Raw genomic sequence first — 24,907 nt, 5'->3', positions numbered from 1 at the left:
CTTCAGGTGTGGTAGAAATAGCACAAGAACTAGAATGAGAAGTTAAGCCTGTAGAATGATTGAATTGTTGCAATCTCAGGATAAAACTTTCACAGATGAGTTGCTTCTTATGCATGAGCAAAGAAAGTGATTTCATGAGATGAAATCTACTCCTGGTGAAGATTGCTGAAATGACAACAAAGGACTTAGAATATTATTATTAAACTTAGTTGATAAACCAGTAGGGTTTGAGAAAACTGACTCCAATTTTGAAAGAAGTTCTGTGGATAAAGTGTTATCAAACAGCATCACATACTAGAGAGAACTCATTCATCAAGGTTAAATCAATCAATACAGCAAACTTCATTATTGTTTTATTTTAAGAAGTTGCCACAACCACCCCAACCTTCAGCAACCACCACCCTGATCATTCAGCAGTCATCAAACCAAGGCAAGAACCTCCACCGGGAAAAAGATTAATTTGCTGAGAGTTCAGGTGATGGTTATTATTTTTTTAGCAATAAAGTATTTTTTAATTAAGGTATGAACTTGTTTTTCAGGTAATTCTATTGCTAATATAGTATATACATAACTTTCATATGCATTGGGAAGCCAAAAAATTTTGACCTGCTTTATTGCAGTATTTTTTATTGCAATGATTTGGACCAAATCTGCAATCTCTCTGAGGTGTCTGTACTGCTGGTAGTACCGTAATACGCATTTCCCCTCTCCTATAACGTAACTCCTGCTTTTTAGCGAGGAACATGGCCATGTAGAATAAATAGTTCCCCGTCTTCTTGGCAGGTATGTTCATATGGCTGTTTTAAGCAATAGGTTTAGTAAAAATGTATGTGCGATCTCTGGGACCTGTGCTTAAAGTGAAGGTGTGTGACTTTTTCTTCCTCTCCACTGGCTGGAATATAGACAGGATGACTGGAGATTACAAGCTTTGAAGTCGGCAGAACCATACAGAGGGAGACTTGGTCTCTGACACTTGTGAAGGAACCACCAGCCCTGCAGTGCCCATCTGAACTTTTATATTGAAAACATTGCGATCTTACGCCACTGTTACTTTTAACTTTCTCTCACAGCCCACACTAGTTCTAAGGAAGAAAATCACACTGAAATTGTGATCAATTTGTGAATTCACTTGAAGATAGACATCTGGACAACGCTGAGTTTACAAACAGGAAGGTAGAATGTTTATGTATTCAGGCATTTTGTTCCCTTCGTTAAAGTGTAGTTTTCCTCACATGGATCTTGCACTTTTCCCGTTAAGTTTATTCCTAGAGAGGGTAGTCCAGATTTTTACTGCACATACAATTTTTAAATTACATTTCCAAATGGCTGATACTAGTCTACAGAAAACTAAAGATTTTTTATTAACTATTAAACAAAACTATTTTACTATTTCTAATAGTTTTTCAATAGATTCTCGACAATCACATTTCCTGAAATAATGATTGTGTTGTCTCTCCTAGTATTTCTGTTTTAAGTAATTTTTCTATAGCCAGCAGGCTTGATCCAGCATTGAATGTAGATGTTTGCTGAAGGTCTCTGGTAGATGTCCTCAGCCAAATTAAAAAGGTTTCTTTCTAGTCCTTGCCTGTCAAGATTTAAATCTGGCATGTTAAATTTTAGGAAATGTTTTCCCAGCATGTGTGGAGATTATCACTTTTATTTTATTCTCAATCTGCCTTTTAAGGTACAGTAATATGTACCTTAATGCATTGCATTAATAGACTTTGTTGTATTCTTTGGATAAACCCTACTTGCCATGTTGCATTTTTTAAACTTAATTGCTAATGTCTTTTTCAATGATTACATTTGTTCTTAAATGAGATTGGTTTATGGTCATCTTTGATGGACAATATTCTGGAATAATGGTTATGCTAAGCCTCAGAGACCAAACTGAGAAGTGTTTCAGAATCCTGAATTTGATACAGCTTAAATATGAATTTTCTTAAAATTTTGTAAATTTTTATTTCTAATACAAGCATTAGAAAGTGTTTCATATTTAATTAGATTTTTATTGCCTGCTATCCACTGTTAATTTCTAGTTTATAGCACTGTGATAATAGGATGGAGCCTGTATGATCTGTGTTCTGCTTCATGCTCATCTTCTCATGGTGTATCAAAACAAACACTATATTAAAGTTTTTGAATTCTATGATTCAACACCCATGTCCTCACCTTTGAACTCTCTTCACCTAGTAAGAGCTGTTCAAATGCTTAGCTATGACTGCAACTTGCCAGTTTCTCGTCAAGTTTTCATCAGATAATTTCTTTACTGTGCCCTCGCTCTTAAAATGATGTTTGACTCAAGATAGAATTCAATTAACTTCCCTCATAACTTTAATAATCTTCTAGCATCCCAATGCACAGATGAGAAGCCTGAGAACAATGTGATTCTTTTCCCTTTATAAGTTTCTATTCAGACATTTTGAAGATTGCTTTATTTCCTGGGGTTACATAAATTTTGTCAGGATTTTAAGTGTCTCTTTTTCATTGTTTTTTCTGTACTTAGGCCTTTTAATAAGAGGTCAGTCTTTCAGAAGTTTTTTTTTTCTCTCCACTGTTTTCTGTTCTCACCTCCTGGAAGGCCTGTACATACATATATACATACATTCATTCAAAAATGTTTATTGAGCACTTACCCTGTGCCAGGCACTATGATATCTGCAGAATATTCAGTGGTCAATTCTCTATAATATGGCTTCTAACCTCATGAAGTTTAATTTTTACTGGACGGTATTCACCTGGATCTTCTATGCCTCTTTTCTCATATTGTCTATCTATCTGACCGCTTCTTATACAATTTTGGGAGTATCCTTCAGCTCAAAATTCTAGCTCAGTAATTTGATTTTCAGTCATATTTATTCAATTACTTAGCCTAAAATAAAGATTTTTATTTAGCAACTGTTTTTTATTTCCAAGATATTTTTCATAGCAATTTGCATTTTTAAGTTAATGTGATAACCTTTAAAATCTCTTTGAAGATTGATACATAATGTATCTAAGCATTATATAACAAAACTAATTATTATAACACATAATACTAATTATACTTATTCTAAAGTTCTTTTCCTACATTGGTTCCCCAGGAATCAGTTCTGCTTAAGTTTACTGCCTATCTTTCATGTTGCTCTTTTCCTTTAATGTTTGCTGCTTCTGGGTTGTCTGTCTGTATTGGTAAATGAGAACCTGGGAATCAGCAAACTTTTTCTATAAGGGGCCAGTGTCTTAGGTTTTGAGGGCCACATTAGGTATCTCCCTTTTCTTTTTTCTTTCTACAACCCTTTACAAATGTAGAACCCATACAAAAACAGGAGGCTTGTATATGATAGTTTGCCCATTATTAGATTTTTCAGTATTGTTACTTGGAGTTTATTTTCTCAGTGGGGGGAGTGAAATTCTCTGGTAGATTCTGATTACAGGGAACCTAGCATTTTAACTGTGGAGGAAAGAGGGAGAAGAAGTCAGAGGGAAAAATGGGAAATGGACAGCCACCAGGCTTTGCTTTGTTTGCCTATTTTCTAAGTATGAGGAATCAAAGCTCCTTGTGATATCCACAAAGCACAGGGGCCACACTTTGATGACCCCTATAAAATATGCTCTAGGAATCTACCCTATCAGAAGTCTACTCCATCTGGCAAATAGCAAGCTGTGTTAGGGCTAAGCTTGGAGAAATGCTATGGACCAACAGCTCTGAGCCAAGGCATAGCGTAACTATTCAATCCTTTAAAAAAAACTTGGCCTACCATACTACAGCCACCACTAACATGGAGGTAATTCCTTAATTTTCATCTGTACAAGTATGTGGCTCTCTTTGCTTCAACAAGATCGAGATTCCTGTTTTATAACTAGAAATGTCTCACAGCATCCTTGTTGTCTTTCCAGTGTGATTATGAGTTCATTACTGTAGTTTTTTATCATTGCTTGTCTTCTGTAATTTTAAGAGAACTTTAGAAGATGACTTGAATCACGTATGCCATTTTGATCTGAAATGCTCCCCCAATTCACACTTTTTTGCGTCTAATAACTAAGCTGCTTACAGTTCCCTTCCATACTTTCAGTCAAAAGGGGGGTCATCTCCTGTCACCATCAACACTACCTCAACCTTACCCCTAATATACAACTTCTTTTTAATTTTTCAAAACAAACAAAAATAGGAAAATCAGGAGGCAGGGTAGGGTGGAGTGGGAAAAGACTAATATTACTGTTTCTGAGAAGGCCCCAAATCATGGCAGTACTAACTGAATTTACAACTGCCAAAAATCTGCCCTCTAGTCTTGCAGGCTCTGTAATTTTGTTTGTATACCAAATGGAGATCCAGCTATCAGGGTAGGGACTATACTTACCAAATAAAGTCAAATTGTTAATTTATAATCTGAACTGTAACTGTCACATGGACTAACACTTCTACCAGCATAACTACTCCATTTTCTGTCCATCAGCAAAACTACAACGGATGCCAAAGTGTAATCAAAAGTTTACTTGTCATTAATGCCTCTATTGTACTCTCAAAAATGGTTAAGATGGTAAATTTTACTTATATATTTACACATACAAAAAAAATGTTTGCAGCTTAGTGAAATAAGCCAGGCAGTGCAAGACAAATACCATATGACTTCACTTATTTGAGGAATATAAAAACAAAGCAAAATAGAAGGAAGAAAAGAGCAGTAGACTCATAGACTCTGAGAAGTGACTAGTGGTTACAAAGGGAGAGGGGTTGGGGCAGGTGTGGGGGAAGACGAGGGGGATACAGGGGCACAATATTTCACAGTCACAATAAAAGTTGGTCACTGGGACCGTAGTACAGCACAGAGAATATTATTGTCAATGATTCTGTAACACCTTTCTACATTGACAAATAGTAACCGCTCTATAGGGGGTGAGGATATAATAAGGGTAACTGTTGAACCACTGACTGTGTTGTATATTTGAAACCAACATAAGATTGTTTATCAACGATCCTTCAGTTAAAAAAAAAAATGCCTTGTGAATGCTGGATGCCCCACCATGTCTCAGTTCCTTTTTTCAGTGAGTGATTAATGAACTCAATTCAATGAATTCAGAGGCCTACAGGAGTGGATTCTCGGATGACCTGGGTGGGATGATGGCACAAGGTCTGGGCAGCATAAAATAAAGCAGAGTGGTGGGCTAGACAGAGCACTGGACCTCTGGTTTCTTTTTCTGCAGAACGGAATGGGTATAATAGTAACTGCCCTGCCTACTTCAACTTCATGGCCAAGAGGATCAAATGAAGTTGAAAAGAGCTTTGCAAAATACAATGTACTATAGAAATGTAGAACCATTAAAAAATGTGTTGCATCTTTAAGTGAAAAAAAAAAAATGCATTCAAAGTAAGGACAATTTGGTAGGCAAAGCAAATGTTAAATAATGTAAGTTTGGTAACAATTAAATATACCCTGATACTATCTACCTCTACAGTAAGAACCTTGCCAATAAAAACAGAATTCTCAAATATATTTTAACATGCACTACCAACATTTGCCTTTGTAGTTCTTTTTTCTGCATGTCCATGACTTTAAGTACATAAATTTTTGTAACTGTTTTCGCCTAATTCTTAGGATAGAAAGGATTAAAGATTTTTTGGCTATTATATACTAGTATGTTATTATAAAATATAATAGATAAGATATAAGTAAGTTATTGTATAATATGCAATTTTAAAATATATTTTATATTTATTAACATATAAATATAATATCCAGGTGTTATAATGTAGACAGGTTATGGTCAAACTTTAGCAACTCTAGGAATCACTCTGTCTCCTGAAGCAGGATCATAACTTAAAATATTTATGGGGACAGGCAGTTAATATAAATGTTAAGACTAAGATATAACACTGGAGAACCAGGCAAGGAAAAACACAGAGCCATGGATGCCACACTAAAAGGGTTTGGATGTTATACTGACTGGTATGGAGAGCCAATGAAGGATTTCAAGTAGGGGACTGATACAAGAGAGAGTTTATTATAATGGGAAAACTGCTATTCCTATTATGACTTCATGGTATGCTTGTGAAAATTAAGTATCTAATGGGGGAAAACAATAAAAACAAGAACTAGTTCCAGTTTTCTGACTCCCAGAAGTCTGTTAACAGTTCATTCCAATGCTTCTGGAAATTATTGTGAAGAATCCCCCATGCTTATATATTAACGGGCAGAAACTCCTGCTTTTTTTATGGGAGTTGCAGGCACTAGAAATTTGCTTGAAGGCACTATGAATGTTCTCCAAATGCAATCGCTGACGATGAACATCAGAATCACCTGAGATACTTACTACAAATACATCACCTCCTGCTCCACATCGCTAGTCATCAGAGAAATGCAAATTAAAACCACAATGAGCTCTCACCTCACACCAGTAAGGATCGCCACCATCCAAAAGACAAACAACGACAAATGTTGGCAAGGTTGTGGAGAAAGGGGAACCCTCCTACACTGCTGGTGGGAATGTAAGTTAGTTCAACCACTGTGGAAAGCAGTATGGAGGTTCCTCAAAAAGCTCAAAATAGAAATACCATTTGACCCAGGAATTCCACTCCTAGGAATTTACCCTAAGAATGCAGCAGCCCAATTTGAAAAAAGACAGATGCACCCCTATGTTTATCGCAGCACTATTTACAATAGCCAAGAAATGGAAGCAGCCTAAGTGTCCATCAGTAGATGAATGGATAAAGAAGAGGTAGGACATATACACAATGGAATATTATTCAGCCATAAGAAGAAAACAAATCCTACCATTTGCAACAACATGGATGGAGCTAGAGGGTATTATGCTCAGTGAAATAAGCCAGGTTGAGAAAGACAAGTATCAAATGATTTCACTCATGTGAAAGTATAAGAACAAAGAAAAAAACTGAAGGAGCAAAACAGCAGCAGACTCACAGAACCCAAGAATGGACTAACAGTTACCAAAGAGAAAGGGACTGGGGAGGATGGGTGGGAAGGGAGGGATGAGGCGGGGAAAAAAGAAAGGGGGCATTATCATTAGCATGTATAATGAGGGGGGGGCACATGGAGGGCTGTACAACACAGATAAGTAGTGACTCTATAGCATCTTACTACGCTGATGGACAGAGACTGCAATGGGGTATGTGGGGGAGACTTGGTGATGGGGGGTGTCTAGTAAACATAATGTTCCTCATGTAATTGTAGATTAATGATTATCAAAATAAAACAAAATTTAAATTAAAAAATATATATACCATCTCCAAAGAAGGTGATATAATCTGGGGCACAGGTGGCCACAAATCCTCACTTTTACAAAAATTTAAGAGCTACTGCCCTTAAGTTTCCTCAGAAAAGCATCTTGTAACATTGAAGGTGATCTGAAAGATAAAGAGTCTTCCAAGGAAAGCTGACCAGTTTAGATTACAGGAAGTGCGAAGGTCTGGAATCAGGGAAGAGCTTCATTTAAAACTAATGGAAGACCATCATGGCTGGTGAAAAGAATGGCATGATACAAAGTTGGAAAGCAAGGCCAGGCTTGATTGCCATGCCAAGGAATTTGGATTGCACAGGTACACAAAGCAGCAGGAGACAAGCATTATCTGAACTACACTTTTAAAAGATTGTACCTCTGTGTGGAAAACTACATCTAGCAGGGGATGAGGGGAAGCTAGTCAGTAAGCTATTTCAACAGTCTATGAAAGAGATGATGGAGACTTGGACTGGGCTTAGTACCAGAAGAGGTATAAGAGTGGCAGATAAATTGTGGAAATAGAAAACAAACTTTCTGAGAAACTGGAGGTAAAAGGTGATTCAATGGGAAAAAATACAAGTCCCAAGCATCTGGCTTAAACAACTGTGTAAGTTGCAAACAAATTTCTTTGGTTACCAGAACTACTCATTCAGCTTTTTAGTAAGTATATAATACTTGGACATCAGTTGAAAGGTTATTAAAGATATTACACAAATCCTCATCATCAAAGTATTAAAAATATAAACACTGGGGATCATAAAGATTAACCTGCCTATGAAAAAACCTAAACTGGCTATCTACAAATTATCCAATAGGAAATACATAAACTTGGCTTTCTGAATTAAGCACAGAATACACTTTACTAATACCTTGCAAATAAGTTAGTCTGAAGAAATTTTTACACGTTTTCCAAAAAAATTACTACTTAGATGTTCTTACCTCTCATTCCAAAACATTTACTTACAAGTCAGTACACAGACTCTTGTTATATAGTATTCTCAAAGTTTCACATCTCAATCAAAATACGGAGAACACTTTTTTAAGAAAAAATCCTGAGTGCCAGAAGAACCCTCTAATTCAAACCCAAAAGGATCCATTCTTTTACCTTAGCCCTTCCACAAATAATTTATAATACAGGAGAAACAACAGTCCTGATTAAGTCCTATTACCATTAAAATTTGAACTCTTGAGCACAAAGGCTCTGTGAACCCTGTTTAAGCAAACACAGACTCTAGCCAAATTTGTCCAGTCGTAACTAACCATCTCTTACTTGGCTCCAAATCCCTACAAGTGGGGTATGAAAAATGCCCAACAAATGTCAGTTGGATCTTCCCAGCGTAAAGATAAACAAATCTAGCCCACAACAATTAACCCATATTGTCCAAAACATACTTTATATGTATTTTAAAGCTTGCAAAAATATTATCTGTGAAATTCTACATTTACATATCCATCCACTTAGTGCCTTAAAATTATCTAATTTAACCACATATTCCTTCAATCAATGACTCAAAATTTTGAGAAGCTAATTTCACTGAAAGAGTTCCTCCCCTCTCAAAAGAGACCAGAGTAAAGATTCAAAGAAATGAGTACTGCTTTTTAGTGATATAGCTGGTCCTTTGAAAATGTATCATCTATCAGTCTCATCTTCTCTTTTTGAGTATATAAGCATATGAGCTTATATAAAGTTTAAAAAGCAGAGAAATATTCAAGAGAATATTTTTTTAATTATAGTTTTCTTCTTGGTTCTTCAGCCAAAAATTGACATGACAAAAGAACTAGCACAATTATGAAAAATTATTTGCATTCAAGTGTATTTTCAAGATTCCAAAATCTGACACAGCACAGAGAAAAGGAATGAATTAAACAAAATAAACAGTCAGTTATAAACTGACCTTTATTTGAAATATGTTAAAAAAATATTTAGTCACACTTTAAAAAAATATGATTGAGGTAAATTTTTCCTTTAATTCAAGTCTTTTCAATCATCTTTAAATATGTGAGCAGAACTCATACATTAAGGCAAACCCTCATTTTAAATACTCATTAAATCCTGATTAAAATATTCATTAATGAACTCTTTCATTTAAAATTGCTAATCCAGGGAGAGAAATTTTGTGAAAAACCTTTTATTGCTACAAAGGGAAACGTGGTCACAAAAAGCTTTTAAGCGTATCTTAACGCAAATTGTTATTCAATGTCCAATGCAGTAAAAAAATACACAGAGCACAAAATACTTGCCCAATTTATCTATTCTAGGGTAAGTATTCAAAACTTAATGCACACTTGAATATATACTCCCAACAGCAGCATTTAAGTTCAAATGATTAGATATACTAACAATACACATCTGTTATCCTTAACACCAATAAAGTAATAAAAATTAAGCTTAAAAATTATACAAACAATTTATCGAATCTAAGTTTGGTAGCTATAAAAACTAAACTAAAATAATCTTACCTTCATTTTATTAAACAAATGCCAAACATTTAGAAATAATATAAAACAAATTTAACGTGTGGAATGCATGCAACATGGGTGTTAACTCTCGTATTTTAAACTATTAAAATTCTTACCCTTTTCCACATTAGGACAGAAATGTAAAGCTTCTTTTAAATCTAATACCTTATATTTAATTTTCTTCGGGTTGGTCAACAGGGAAGCCAACAGGGTCTCCCTTGACTTCTCCTTCCCCCACTGCCTCTCCTTCCTTCACTCACTCTCCTTCCCCTACTGCCTCTCTTTCCCCTACTGTGTCCCCCTCCCCCACTCCCTCCAGGTTCCCCCCTTCCTCTATGTCTCCCACTCCCTCTACTCCTCCACCTTCTCCTACTTCCTCAACTTCCTCCACTTCTTCTACTTCTTCTACTTCTTCTACTTCCCCTACTTCCTCCTCTTCTTCCTCTTCTTCCTCCTCCTCGTCCTCAATAGGCTCATCAATCTTTTCTTCCTCCTCATCTCCTTCTATTTGCTGATCTTGAGTATGATCTTGAATTTCAAAAGGATTCTCACCCTAAAAACACAAGGAACGATCATTTTTTAAATCAGCACGTTCATTTTTAATGAAATTTTTATTTGCTATATCATTCAAAATAAATACTATTTGTGGCTTTTTATTTTAATTTATAATAACCATTAAATATTTGACTACCTATTTCATACCAATGTGGGTCTATAAATTATTAAAGTTACAACTATATACTCCATAAACCAGAATTCTTAAAGGCTGTATTTTCTTAACTGAATTTCTAACTTTACATATGTATATATGACAAAGCCAAATATGTAGGTTTTGGTAGAAACAAAGCATATGAAGCAAAGATATATGTTCCAGCTTAATTACACTGGTACTCAATGTACTACTGTTGCAGGATTTAAAACCTTTAAAAACCTCAAATGAGAATTAAATACTTTTTAAAACTCAAATGAAAATCAGGTACCTATTAGTTATCATGCCTACTTTTAAAAGTAGACAAATCTTTAATTCACTCCACATTCACAGATGCAATTTTGTTTTATTATTTTTTATAAATATTTGAATTATGTATCTGGATTAAGCCTCATAAACTGGATCATATTAGAAGGCTACATTAATGTAGTAAGAAATGAAAAGGTAATGAAGGCTGTTGAACAGTACAGTACAAAACTAGTGCTATATTTCAAGATATACCAGGTAGGAATGTGCAGGATGAAATGAAGTAGCAAAAGAAATCCTAGTGAGGGGGCTACTCTAAAAGCCTGGGAAAGGAAAGTAAAAGATGTAGTGACACCACTAACAGAGTAAATAAATTAGGATGGGGAAGGGAAAGAAGCAGGTGTATGCTACATATAATTAGAATTTAAGATGTCTAAATTTAGTCTAATAAGCAGCTACGAATTTGCAACTCGAAGAGAAGAGTTCAAAGTGAGACACTCAGATTTGCAAACTGCCTGCACAGAGTCAATAGCGGAGCCAGGGTCTTAAATGGGATAGTCTGGGGTGGGGCTGGCAAGCACATAGGAAAAAAGGCTGAGAACAAAACCCATTGAGAATGCCTATACATGGAGACAGAAGTTGGAAAAGGAATACTCAAGGCAGTTAAAAATCCAGAATGGCAAAATATTATCTGGCAAAACAAAGTTTTAAGCGTAAGTAACAGATCAATAGTGTCAAATGATACAAACAGTAACAGGAGAAAATAACTGAAAAAGGTCACTAAGGTGATAATTATTAAAGCTGAGTGATGGTACTTGAGGGATTTATTATATGATACCCTTACTTTCATATGTTTAAAATCACAAACAATAAAACATCAAAATTTCTTATGTGAAAACTAAGTCACTGATAATCTTAAAAGAAAGAGCAGTTTCGAAAGTGTGATGTAAATGTAGTTAGACTGCAACGAGTGCCCCAGAATGACTTCACAATTTCCTCTGCTCAAAGAAAAAGGCTCAGATCCCACATTTAGTCAATAGTAGAGCTCTTGCTAAAAACAATTCCTGACTCAATCTCAGACCTCCTGAATCAAAATATCCAGGGAAGAAGTCTAGTATCCAACAAATTTAAGACACATTTCAGGAGATATTTATCAGAAAAGTTTGGGAAACCCTAATTCAGAAGGTCTTACAAAGGGCCTAGGCAGCTTTTATTGATTTTAGCCTCATAGGAGATTCTAATTACGCATCTCCAATTGAGAACGACTAGGTTAAAGAATGCGTAATACAGAGGAAGTAAAGAATACAAAGCAGGACAAGAGGAGAGAGAACAAAATGGGAAAAGGCCGAAGTCTGGGATAGATTAAGTCATTTTTAATTCAGGGAACTCATAAGCATGACTGGAAAACAGTAAAATAATAAACAGGAAAAAAGATCAGATGCAAGTAAAGAGAGAGAACTGGTTAAACAAGAATACCCATGAAGGGCAAAAAAAAGTCACTTTCCTTAACAGGTAACAATTAAGGTGAGGGAAAAACACAGAAATCTAAGACAGAAAGAAGAAAACTTCTGGAGTTGGGTTCACATGTAATGGTCTCAATCTCCCGAAAGGAAAAGAAGAGGTAAGAATATGGGAAGATGAAAGGAGTAAGGATGAAATATGGTGAAGAGCAAAGAAGGTTTGAAACAGTCACTGTGGGAAGCACACTGCATTGATTGTTAATAAGTTAACTTATGCAAAGTGCAGGGATAATCTGGCTAACATAGCACTGGCACAATTTCATGGTATGTTCCGCAGGACAGTTAATAAAGCATAGGTGGCATAGCGCTGGCAACTGGGAAGTGGTGGAAGAATATGGAATTTTAGATTAGCCATGTTACCACTGTTGTCAGGGTCAACCATGAGTGTCCAGGCCAGGGAGTGAAAGTAGGTAAGATGATACAGCTGGAGAATTGGAAGAATCTTGATGGGACAAAGACGAGACCGGGTATTTTGTCAGACTAAGAGCACTTGAAGGTAAGTTTTAAGCCACGACCAGAAAAGCTGTGAGCAAAGGATGCTCTGGGAAGAAGCAGCAAGGAGCAGAGCAAACAGGAAAGCTGGCAAAAGCCTGTCACTGATTATGTGACACCAGTGCTTCCTGAATTTTAACATGTATGTGAATCAACTGGGGTCTTGTTAAAATGAAGGTTTTTACTCAATAAACCTAGACATGAACTGAAACTCTGCATTTCTAATGAACTCCCAAGCAATGCGAATACTGCTGGTGCACAGAACAAGTTCAGAGTAACAACCTTTCAGACGAGTTCTTCTCAGTTCAGTTACTTTCTCCACAATATGCACATGAGCAAGACACCCCACCAGTGATGTCTGTCATTCCACGAAGTGGCTCCAAATTGTAGCCTGGAAACCCTACTTAGAAATTCTAATTTGTACTCTTCTCTCATTAAAATACTTTCATACATCAATAAAACCATTAGCTTCTTGAACATCTGTAACATAGTAAGGATAAAAACCTAGTTTTTACTAATTTAGCTGATGCTCTCATCTTTCTGATGCCCTATCTCCCATAAAATTAAATTTCAGTTAGGGCTGCATTCAATTTTAAAGAATTGTGTCAAGAATGTAGTCAATAGTGACAAGTACAGCAAATCGGAACAAGGAACAAGGAACAAGGAACAAAGAAATGAGATTTATTCAGCTTGGAAGTCAGTTGATTGTGGAATGATTTAATGACCATTAAATATGTATTAGTCTTCTTCACAGGGTACCTGTTAATCACAACAGCCAAAATGAACAAAACTTTTCTAATCTATAATATAAATATTTGTTACTAATGTAAATAACAGACTTTTGTAAATCTTCAACATAACAGCTCTTTTCAGTCTAGGATGACTTTAACGAAGGATTATTTTATAAAGACTCAAAAACTTACCTCTTAAAACTTCTATTCATTTCCTAAGTTCTTATTTGTACATGAAATGTTCTTAATACATAAAAAAGAATTTTATGTAAAGATGTACTACCCCAATAACATGGTAAAAGTTCTGAGAAAGAAACGTGAGCCAGGTATACCTAAATTACATCTGAGTTTCCTGATAGTAGGAGCAAACCTCCTTTCTCCTGGCTTCCTAATTCCATGAGGGAGCTCTTTCTGAAGCACATGTCTGATCTCCCTCCTTCCATCTAACTTTTATCCAAGGAAGAAGAATGACTTATGCAATTAGTATGCTTGGATGAAAATGGGCATTCACAACTCAATCCCTTTGGGGTCCCCTCTTTAGGGTTTTCCTAGCAACAGGAAGAGTACATTCCAGTCTGTTCTATGCCGTGCGGAAAAACAAAGGAAGCCTGCTGCTGTCCAGCTGAACCAGTAATAGGTTGGGGGAGGGTAAGTCTACCTAATGTAGGAGTGAAATATTAAGAAGGTCCACAGTAATTACACACCTAAAACATATCTTCCAAGTCATCCTTTTCTTAAAAATTAAGAAGCTGACATTTTGATCTCCTATCAGACTCCTGTGTATCTCTCTAATCATACTGAGCTAGAAAGCAGATGAGAGGAATGGTTTATTGCTCCCTCTAACCACCAATCCCAACAATTAGGAAAAAAGATGTTTACCTATATGCAAGATATTACGTAGAATTCTTCCTGATGGTGTACTATCCTTAAATATCACAATTACTATGTCACCATTTAATTATAAAAATACTACAATGTAGTCTAAAAAGTGTGCCCCAAAATCTTACCTTAACAAAACGTTCGTATCGCGCCTTCACTATTGGGTTATTTAGAATGCTTGTAGCAGTCAAGACACTCTCTCTTTTTATTTGTTCTTTATAAGCCTATGAAAAACAGAATATACAGCTGAGGTATTTGAGAACCATGCAATGAAAATATTTTCCTAATTAAAATGGCATTGTACGCTCAAATCCTGATATTTAAATTATTTGCTTTCTGCTAAATTAAGCTACAAAGCAACATTCACTGTGAACACAATTTAAATCACCTATGGATTAAAACAATGAAGATGCAGGAAGTTGATTAGCTTCAATTAAAAAACAATCACCAAATACTGTAAGTCTAGGTCTCCTAGACACTGCTGTCTCTCCTTTCTACTCTACAACCACGAAACCCAGCCCCAACTACTCCAACTATTCATTTTCATGCTATCAAAATAGAAAGAATAATTGTTCACATTGCCAGAGTAATTAGTCTTCCTCTGCGCTGTAGCTGGCATAAGACTGTATCATACAAAATAGGAAAAGTTATAAAATGGAATGTTCAGTTGTCAAAAAGGTGTCAAGAGAATATCAAAAAAGAGAAAAGACAAAGATTTTTAAAAGATTATGTGTTCGAAGTGGCTAAAAGTCTGAGTTAAATGAGATTCATTCAACACAAAATATGAATTTAAGACAGATATGCCATATTTAACACTTAAGTCTTTAACATTTAAATTTTTTAATTTGCCTTTCAAACAATTTCTCACAATATAAACATTTTTTATTTGAAGTAAATTTGACTTTAAAAAAAAACAATCAATACAGAAGCAGAAAAACATAAATCAAAAAGAAACAGAAAATTTTTCCTAGAGTTTTTTAGTAAATTCTACTCAAAAATATAATAGATAGTAACTGGTAATGCTAGTTTTTAATTTACTTTTCCCAAACATCAGAAAATGTTATAATCAAATTTTTCCTTTCTTTTTTGTTCTCACACACACACACACTCATAAACATACTCTCTACCAACTTAAAAAAATGTGAACAATAAAAAGAACAGTTTAACAACAGCTATGATTTCCTTAATGCTTACTGTGTGCCAGGCACTATTTTAAATGCCTTTTATACTTAATTAACCTAATCCTTAAACAGTCACATAAGAGTAGAATGATTATCAATGCCGTTTTAAAGATAAAGAAACTCAGACAAAAGTTAATTTACTTGCTTATGTTATGTACTGAACCAGGCTTCAGACCCAGGAATTCTCGCTCTAGCCCACAGTCTTAACCACTATGCCACAATGCCTCTCTAGATATCTTCACAGTTGTTCCCACATGAGATTAACAGGACCATACACAAGTAGACAGCACAACAGCCTTTAAAGGACAATAAGGGACTGATGAACAATTCAATGACTTCACTACAATAGATCAAAACCTACCTGCTTCCCTTTGATATGATCAGGAGATTTTAAGTGCTGCTGAACTGAACTATGTAAAGCAGGAATATACACACCGCAAGCACTGCAGTGAACAGTTTCTACTTTCATCATGTGATCATCTGCAGTAACACCTACAGAAGAAATCCATTTACTAGTAAGAAAAGTGATGATTTACGTATCTTATTTCTGATAAAACTTTCACTATTTTGTTTCCATGATTAATTATACCCTTTCTTCCAAAAAAAGGATCAGAGTATATACATTGAGTGTTTCTAACTACATCTCATAAATCTCCATATATAGATTTAAAATACATGGCAACATTAAAATTAAAACATGTAATTACATTGTACTTCCTAATTAGTTATACAATTATGCTCTGAGGCCTGTAAGTTCACCCCTAAAAAATGTAATACAAATGAAAACAAACGTTGATTGTGCAGTAAAATAAGAATTTCCATGATTATGAATGTGGGTGGGCAGGGATGGGGAAAAGATGTTAAAATTGAATTCATAACAACAAAACAACAAAATAAATGTTGGATCTTCAAATGGTGACTGAAGTTTACTGCAGGTAAAGGTTTAACTATATGCAAGACATAGATGTCAAAGAAAATGGTACCTTCTGGGAATTGCCAAGTAATTCAATATGGCTAGGGCACAGAATATAAAGGGGCAAAAGAGAGAAAAAGAGCAGGGACTAGATATGGAGAGCTTTGTGTCCCATGCCTTGGAATCTGGACTTCACCCTGAAGAGAATGCGGGAGCCACTGGAAAACCCTGAAGTAATGAAACCAAGTAGAATTAGAGATAAAAAAGACCAAAGTAAGGAAACTAATTAGGAAAATACTTAGTTGTCAAGAGAACAAAGATTTGAGCAAATGCAAAATTTAAAGGGGAGGTGTAGAAACAAACTTGATGGATATTTGAAAGACAGAAACAGTATGACACAATGCTACAGATAAGAGTAAAGTAAAAATATTTAGAATTAACATCATACTTCTGACTTTGGTGTTGGAGTCACTTTCCAAGATAATAGTAAGGAGCTATTTGTTGAGTTTTTGTTTTATTTATTTTTTATTGGGTGGGAGATGCTCAAAGAGAGAATATTTATTTAGAGTGTGCTCATTTTGTGAGACTGCTTCAGACACATGACAAGGCAGTTGGATGTATGAGATTAGAGTTCAGGAGATCTGTGCTAGAGATACAAATGTATAAGTAATCAACATATAGATATTAATTTAAGCTCTGTAAGTAAATGAATTCATCAAGAAGGAATATAAAGAGAGGTGATCATGAGATTAATGACAGAATACTGGAAAATACCAATTTCTAAAACCCTGATAGAGAAAGAAAAGCAGAGCAAAAAATGACAAGGGAATAAAGAGATCAGGGCTTGAGATACCATAGAAATCAAGGGAGAAAACAGATTTACAAAGAACAGAGTTATCAGTGAAAATTGTTGCAGAAGACAGTTAGTCAAAAGAACTGAAGTTGGCACAGGCAACCTCCATGAGAGCAGTCTCAGTAGACTAAAGGTGGCAGAAAGTTGTCTCCTGTGGGTGAAGTAATAAATAACAAGTGAAGCAACAGAGAGGAGTGATGACTATGCTTAAGATGTTTGGTTGTTTAAACTGAAAAGCAGATGTTTTTAGGGAAACTAGTATCTATTTTTTTTCTTTTGTTCCTTTGGGATTTTTTTGGTTTTGTTTGGTTGGGTTTTGTTTTTGTTAAAGATAAGAGCATAGGTTTCAGAGGTGGTATCAAAAGAGAAGGAAAGACTGAAAAACAGAAACATTCACTATTTGAGCAAAAGTCCTCAAAATAAGAAGGGATAAGAGAGATGGGAGAGAAAAGTGTCTTCTATCTGGAGGAAAAGCTGATTTGTCCTCTAACACTCAAGTGAAAGATATAAGGGTAGGTACAGCTAAATCTGTAAATGTGAAAACAGGAAGTCGAAGGAGTCCATCCCTGCTAGTGCATTCAGGGCCATCACAGACGGCTGTGTGCTCTGTCACTCTAGTGGGCACCATGCACACTGGAGTAGGAGACGGAGTGTGAAACAGACATTTAAATTTCTAAAACAATTTGTTTAAATACTTACCTTCCATGACATCTTTTTCAATTATTTTGACTACTTCTGTTTGATTATTTGTCTGTTGCTTACGAATAGATGTTTTCTTGAATTTATTCACCATACATTCCTAGAAAATACAATAGGAAGAATCTTAACAGTTTTTAGTGAGCATCTGCATATGCCACACATAATGCCTGTCCAGTGGAAAATAACAATGTCTCTTGTATAAAAGAACTAACACCTGTTGTCAAGGCACTTACAATTAGTTGAAAAACTGTCATAAAATACTAGGAGGCTACAAGAAGTATTCAGTTTTCAAAATGTATTTTAGGCATATAGATAAGGAGCAAAAACAGCTAAAATACTCAAGAGGCAGAACAGGTGAGTACTTAAGTCCTTCATTACATTACAGTTAGGAAATAGTTAAGGAACAAGGTTACAGAAAAATTTTAACTAAGGTACCCAGTTCTGCAAGAATATAGAGAAGTGGATGATCACTGTACTTCTAACCTCCTAACAATTCCATCTATTTTGCTCAAATTAATTGTATGTACATCCAGCTACTCACTTCCTTACACATCCCCAGTGCCAATTATCCTCCCCTGTCATCTGTGAGTATATTCTATTTCCAAGTATTATTAGTTCACTGAGTGTAGTGCCTGTGTCTTCAGTGCCTGCATACCACCTTTTGTAAATATTCAAAAAAAATTGAACTCATGACTAAGCCAAGGACATTAGCTCTGGCTCTGAATTCAAACTGCTGCTAACTGAGAAGAGTCACTAAGCTGCTCTGAGCATCATCTTTCATAGTAAAAAGAATTTGCTGTGAGGCTCAAATGAAATAATGAGTCAAAGTACCCAGCACAACAGCTGGTTGCTGTGCTTTCAAAGTGTGGCACCTGTACTCTCAAAGGATGATAGCTGATTCTGCATCAATAAATACTTGTGAAAGGAATTCTTTTACTGACATCTCTGCCGGAAACTGAGAGATGTACAAGTCTTTTAAATAACAAATCTAAAATCTACTACAGGGGAATTCAAATCCAGTTCAGTTCTGGGCTAATTTTAAAGCAACTCTTTTTCTAAGTAAATAGTAAATTCTTAGAAACATAAAATGTGAGACAGGGAACTATGAAAATACAAGAAATTCAAATGTCAAAAACAGCTACTTACATGCAAAAACTCCATAACTACTTTATCAAATTTGGTTTGTTTCTGAATATGATCTAATGTTTCCTGATGTGAAGAACTTTCCAGATGCAGTTCAATATCTTTTTCTTCAAATGTTCGAAATTTACAAAATGAACATGTGAATGCCATTCTATAAGGGAAAAAAAGTTTTTCTTTAAGTATTACCTCATTTACTTAGAAAGAGTTCATAAGACTATAACAATGAAATTAATTTTACAAGCATAAAGGATTTCCATTCTTCCATTTTATGGTTGATGTAAATTTCACTTACATCAAAGGAAAAAAAAAGAATAAATAAATGAAACAGTATTTCTTTAAGTACCTATTTGGACAATAGTCATTACATCACTTTGCATTTCTGGCCAACCCTGGGACTTCTGAGAATGAAAGATGGAATCAGTGAATCTAATCCTAAACTATCCACTTCAAGCCCAGACCAGTTATAAAGCCAAAGTTAACCCCAAGACATACCAAGTTCCAAAGTTCCACCACTTAAACACTGTTTGATCCTCAAACTTCCAAACCACTAAGCTGGTACCAACAACGCCCCATGGAACACCAACAGTAATTCACTCCTTTGGAGGTCTTAGGTGATCAAGTCCTACCCCCAAAAGACTTCAGGATGAAGTCTGGACAAATGCACACATTTAGAAGCTCAGGAGCCACTGCAGAAAATTTCCCCTTTTATTCCTTTTTAATTGTTCCTGCATTATGTATTCTTATTTCCTTTTCCTTGAATTACAACAACAGTTTCCTGATTGGCTTCTCTGCCTCCAATCTCCATTTTCTAAAAATTCCTTACACTACTATTGTATTTATTTTCCTGGTTAATAATATGGGATCTGAAGCTTACTGCTGGGTTTATTCTAGCCCCCTTGTGTGACCTTGGGCTGTTTTCTTATCTTAATGAGGTAAGAATCCTCATAGAAGTATCATTAAGATTTTTAAAAATAAATATAAAGCCTTAGAAGAGTTCCTGATACATAGTAATTATTCAATTAATTACTGTTACTTCCTAAAGGAGACTATAGCACATTACTGCGAAGAAGACTTCACTGGCTCTTTAAGGCTCAAAAAACAAAGTCAAAACATTTTCAGATGCCACTTAAGAAAGTTCTTAATCTCTCCTTTTTGGCTTTAACCACTAATACCTTCAGCATTATCTAGCACATAATATGTCTCCATTAAATGTTTAAATTACATTATATCTTTCACCTCACTAGAGTCATTTTCAATCCACACATCTTTCCATTTCCTGAATATCAATGAAACATTCCTGTTTCTTTGCTTATACTTCAAGCCATGCCCTCTACCCGGGCTGCCTAACAACTACCACTTCTCAATCAGTTGAAATACCACCTTTGCCCATTTCCCTGATCTGCCTGCATTTCTATTTAGAAGTTATCTCCTATAAGACCATTTTATACTTCTCTTTGGCACTCTTCACTATATTCTGTGTTTGTCTACACCTCTCACATATAATAGTTATTTACTGTCAATCTCTTACCCTCATAACTCAAAGTAAAACTGCTCTGGTAAATTTAAATAATTTAAGACTATTTTAAAATTACAACTTAATTGAACTGACAATTTTTTGGTTATATCATCAGGTTTATATTTAGAGTTATGGAGCAAACAGCTAAATGAAAGTTCAGTTTCTCCAAATCACTACATTTATTATATTAACACGGATATGTCATATCCAAACATATAGTTTTTAATGGGGAAACTATTCATAGGACAATTAAATAAAAAAGTTAATCTTAGAATATGAAATCATCTTTTTGGACTCCTACACATTTGATACAGAGTTTGTTTCAATTTTTTTCTGCACCAAAGTAGCTAAGCCCATTGACCTTTGTCAAAAGAATGCACAGTGGGAGAGATACTCACAAGGACCAAAAACAGCTTCCTCTTAAAAACCTGAATTTCCTTTTATTGGTTAATTTTTAATAAGCTTAATCCTATTGTTTCTCAAGTCCCAACAAACAAGGTACAACAAACCAAAAAGAGCATAGGAAAAGGTCATTAAAGCTAGATGCAAAGATTATACAAGTAAAACACAATAGACTAAAATCAAAGACTAAACAAAAACATAGAAATTTAGGTGCAACTGAATTTATTTTACTACATTTTACATGAATAAAACCAATGTATATATTAAAACCAAGTAATAACACAGAGTATCCTATTTAATATGGAAGGAAACTCATATTTTTAAAATATCTCCATGGGAAGGTTTGCAGATTCTCCTCTTAAAATGTTATCTTTTGACTAAGACAAAGTTTTAGACATCTAGAAAATTCACTGAAGTGAAATATTTCGTTCTCTTTATTCTACATGAGCAAATGAACTTTTAAAAAAGGAAAACTCCATTTTGAGCAGGGAATACACTGAATTTACTTTTTAAATTTTATATTCTTTGTTTTCTAAGCAGAAGCAGAACCTAGACATATTTCAGAGAAAAAAGATGAAAAAAAAATCAATTATTATCCTTTTAAAAAAATTTCCTAGTCTTTTTTCTATGTATAATTTCACATCTTACATATATATTTTCCTATTTTGCCTGCATTTTCTCCATTTTATTACAGGCTTTATAATCTTCATTTTTAACAACAGCCTAAGAGCCCATGAAGGGATGTGTTCAGTCTTACACATACTTATTCACTCCCTGCTGCTGATATGTTTCATGGTTGGAGTTATTATAAATAATGTTATGGATGTCTTTTTAGATTAAATTTCTTTTTATATTTTTAGATTATTTTCTTGGGGAATGCAAGTATAAACTGAGTATAAAAAATTCAAGACTTTTTTAAAACTGCAAAATTACTTCCTATTAGTTATAACCATATTATATTGTCACCAGCAAATTTTAAGTGTTCTTTAACTGTATCTTAGTAAATCATTTTTCTCCTAATGCCATATTATATGAAGTTTCAGTTTATTTAACTGAACAGTAAGTTTCAACACTTTCTTTAAAATTATTAACTAGCTACTATTGTTCCTTCACCAAATTGTGTTTCAGGAATCTTCCCTTACTTTTAAAATGTTCTGGTTGGGTGATGGTTACCTAACTTAGATATTAATCATTTCTCAGGTTTATGTTTTCCAAGTCTGTTTGCTTTCAAGATTTAAACTTCTTTAAACAAATTTCATCATTTCCTTTGTAATTTATTCTATAATTTTTAAGCCTGAGAAAAAAGTCTTCTTGCAGTGATTAAAATATTCAATTTTATTTTCCTGTTACTTCCCATTTTTTGGTTTAGATTCATCCACATTGGTTCAAGAGGATCTGAATTACTTTTCTTGTTATTCTTGTTAAAGCAGTTCCCCTTTCACTTGCAGTATCTTCTATACTATATATAACATTCTTACATATAATGTATGTTTACTCATTAATAATTCTGATACACTGATTACTTTTTCACACCACCATGTATTTCTAACTATTATAACTTACTAATGTTTCAATATCTAGAAAAGTTAATACCTACTCATTTACTCTTTTTCAGAATTTCCTTGAATCAACACTGGGAAGACCTGATATGTTTGTTTAGTTTTCTTATCCAAGAATATCAGTATATTTCCATATAGTCAAATCTCAAGTCAAGTCAAATCTCAAGAAGACTTTGTGGTTTTCCTTATGTTATGACAAGTATTTCTTTTTAAGAATACTGTATATACCTGGGTACTTTGTATTTTGGGATTATCATTATGAATGGGACTCTTCTTATATTTTCTAAGTGGTGATTACATGTAAGTATAAAAACTCAAGGGCATTCCTATGTATCTTTGATCAAACCTTTTCATTTGTCTCTCAGGAATTTTTTTATATCCCATCGGATGTATTTGTCTTTTGTAAGAAACTCATTTTTAATAAGCCCAATTTTCAGGCTCTGCTAAAATAAGCACAAACCTGTATCCATCTCCATATTTCTCACTGTTTTTTTCTCTTCTGCGCCTTTGTTTTTCTCGCCGAGCCTCGATACGTCGCTTTTCTTCTTCTTCATTTTTAGGATCAGTTTTTGCTAGAATATTGGACAAAAAAGCCAAAGCTAAAAATCATTTTCCCCTTTATAGTTCCCAGTTCAGAAAGCAGACATACAAGGCTTATTTGATGATCATAATCTAAATTGAACTTACCAGAAAAATCAGTTTGATATTACCCAGTATTTCTGGAACTCCATTCATTTGAATACCATCATCATGAAATCTGCCATATTTAATTCTCATCTATGTGCTTATTTGCTTTTTTTTGTTTGTTTGTTTCTCTTGGTGTTTTAAGGGTCTATGTCTGTAGTAAACTGAAATGTTAACAGAAAGCAGCTGAGCCCCAGCACTTGGCCCACAGGACTGCAGGCATGTGGTTATTCGCTTTTAATGTATTTTTCTTTTAATATGCCCACTTTTCAGCTGGGCGGAGCCAAGATGGCAGCATGAGTAGAGCAGCGGAAATCTCCTCCCAAAACGACATATATTTTTGAAAATACAACTCTTCCTAATATGCCCACTTTTTCTTCTCCTCATTTTAAGCAATAATATCCATATTACCTAAAATCATTATGAATACCACAGTTTGGGAAACACTAAAGTGACCTGAGCCTGTATGAAAATTAACTTCAGTGAACACTGGAGAGCCCTGGATATGAAAACTTGTATATATTATAGCAACTTCTCAAAATGTTTTAAATGTAAAAACTCTAAAATAAAGGCAGGTCACCTTTAAAAAAAAAAAACTTTTTTATGTAAATAAATGTAATAAAATACATGGTTCAAAATTTACCATTTTAACCATTTCAGAGTCTATAATAATTAAATGGCATCAAAACACATCACAGTGTTGTGCAACCATCAGCATTATTTAGTTTCAGAGCTTTTTCATCACCCCAGACAGAAACTCCGTATCTATTAAGCAGTCACTCCCAAATTACCTTTTCCACAAGTCCCTGGTAACTTCTCATCTGCTTTCTACCTTTATTGATACCCCTATTCTGGATATTTCATATAAACAGAATAGTACAATATGTGGCCTAGCCTTTTCTGTCTGGCTTCTTTTATTTTGCATTGTATTCAAGGTTCATCATATGTTGTACCATGTATCAGTATGTCTTTCCTTTATGTGGCTGAATATCCTACTGTATGGAGACACATTCTTTTTTATCCATTCATCTGTTGATGAATATGTGGATTGTTGCCACATTTTGTCTTTTGTGAATAGCGCTGCTATGAACATTTGATTACAAGTTTTTTTGAAAACTTCAATTCTTCTACCTATATCCTTAGAAATGGAACTGCTGGGTCATAGGGTCATCTTTAATTATCTGAGGAACAACTAAACTGTTCCCCCACAGCAGCTGCATCATTTTACATTCCCACCAGTAATGTGAAAGGGTTCCAATTTCTCCACATCATCACCAACACTTGTTCTTTTCCTTAAATTTTTTTATATATGCATTTTTTTATTTTGGTATCATTAATATACAATCACATGAGCAACACTGTGGTTACTAGATATCCCCAATTATTAAGTCCCCACCACATTCCCCATTACAGTCACTGTCCATCAGCATAGTAAGATGCTACAGAGTCACTTCTCTTCGCTGTGCTATACTGCCTTCCCTGCGCGCATCCCCCATGTTATGTGTGCTAATTGTAATGTCACTTACTCCCCTTCTCCCTCCCTTCCCATCCACCCTCCCCAGTCCCTTTCCCTTTGGTAACTGTTAGTCTGTTCGTTGGTTCTGTGAGTTTGCTGCTGTTTTGTTCCTTCAGTTGTTGCTTTGTTCTTATGCTCCACAGATGAGTGAAATCATCTGGTACTTGTCTTTCTCTGCATGGCTTGTTT

At 34.8% G+C, this 24,907-nt stretch overlaps 1 protein-coding gene across 2 annotated transcripts in view; it reads right to left on the bottom strand.

Moving 5' to 3' along the window:
- ZNF326 (zinc finger protein 326) overlaps window positions 1-24,907 on the bottom strand; it is a 76,045-nt gene that overhangs the window by 20,095 nt on the left and 31,043 nt on the right. For both annotated transcript variants that reach the window (XM_057500402.1, XM_057500403.1), the window contains 6 exons: window positions 22,979-23,090; window positions 19,045-19,192; window positions 17,899-17,998; window positions 15,795-15,925; window positions 14,381-14,476; window positions 10,039-10,228 (listed from right to left, as the gene is read on the bottom strand). In XM_057500402.1, the coding sequence (XP_057356385.1) occupies window positions 10,039-10,228; window positions 14,381-14,476; window positions 15,795-15,925; window positions 17,899-17,998; window positions 19,045-19,192; window positions 22,979-23,090 (777 nt within the window). The remainder of the gene's footprint in view (window positions 1-10,038; window positions 10,229-14,380; window positions 14,477-15,794; window positions 15,926-17,898; window positions 17,999-19,044; window positions 19,193-22,978; window positions 23,091-24,907) is intronic.

The sequence above is a fragment of the Manis pentadactyla genome, chromosome 4, assembly GCF_030020395.1.
Source record: "Manis pentadactyla isolate mManPen7 chromosome 4, mManPen7.hap1, whole genome shotgun sequence".
Classification (NCBI taxonomy): Eukaryota; Metazoa; Chordata; class Mammalia; order Pholidota; family Manidae; genus Manis; species Manis pentadactyla.
Note: the sequence above shows the minus strand (reverse complement) of the source record. Positions and strands in the feature narration are given on the sequence as shown.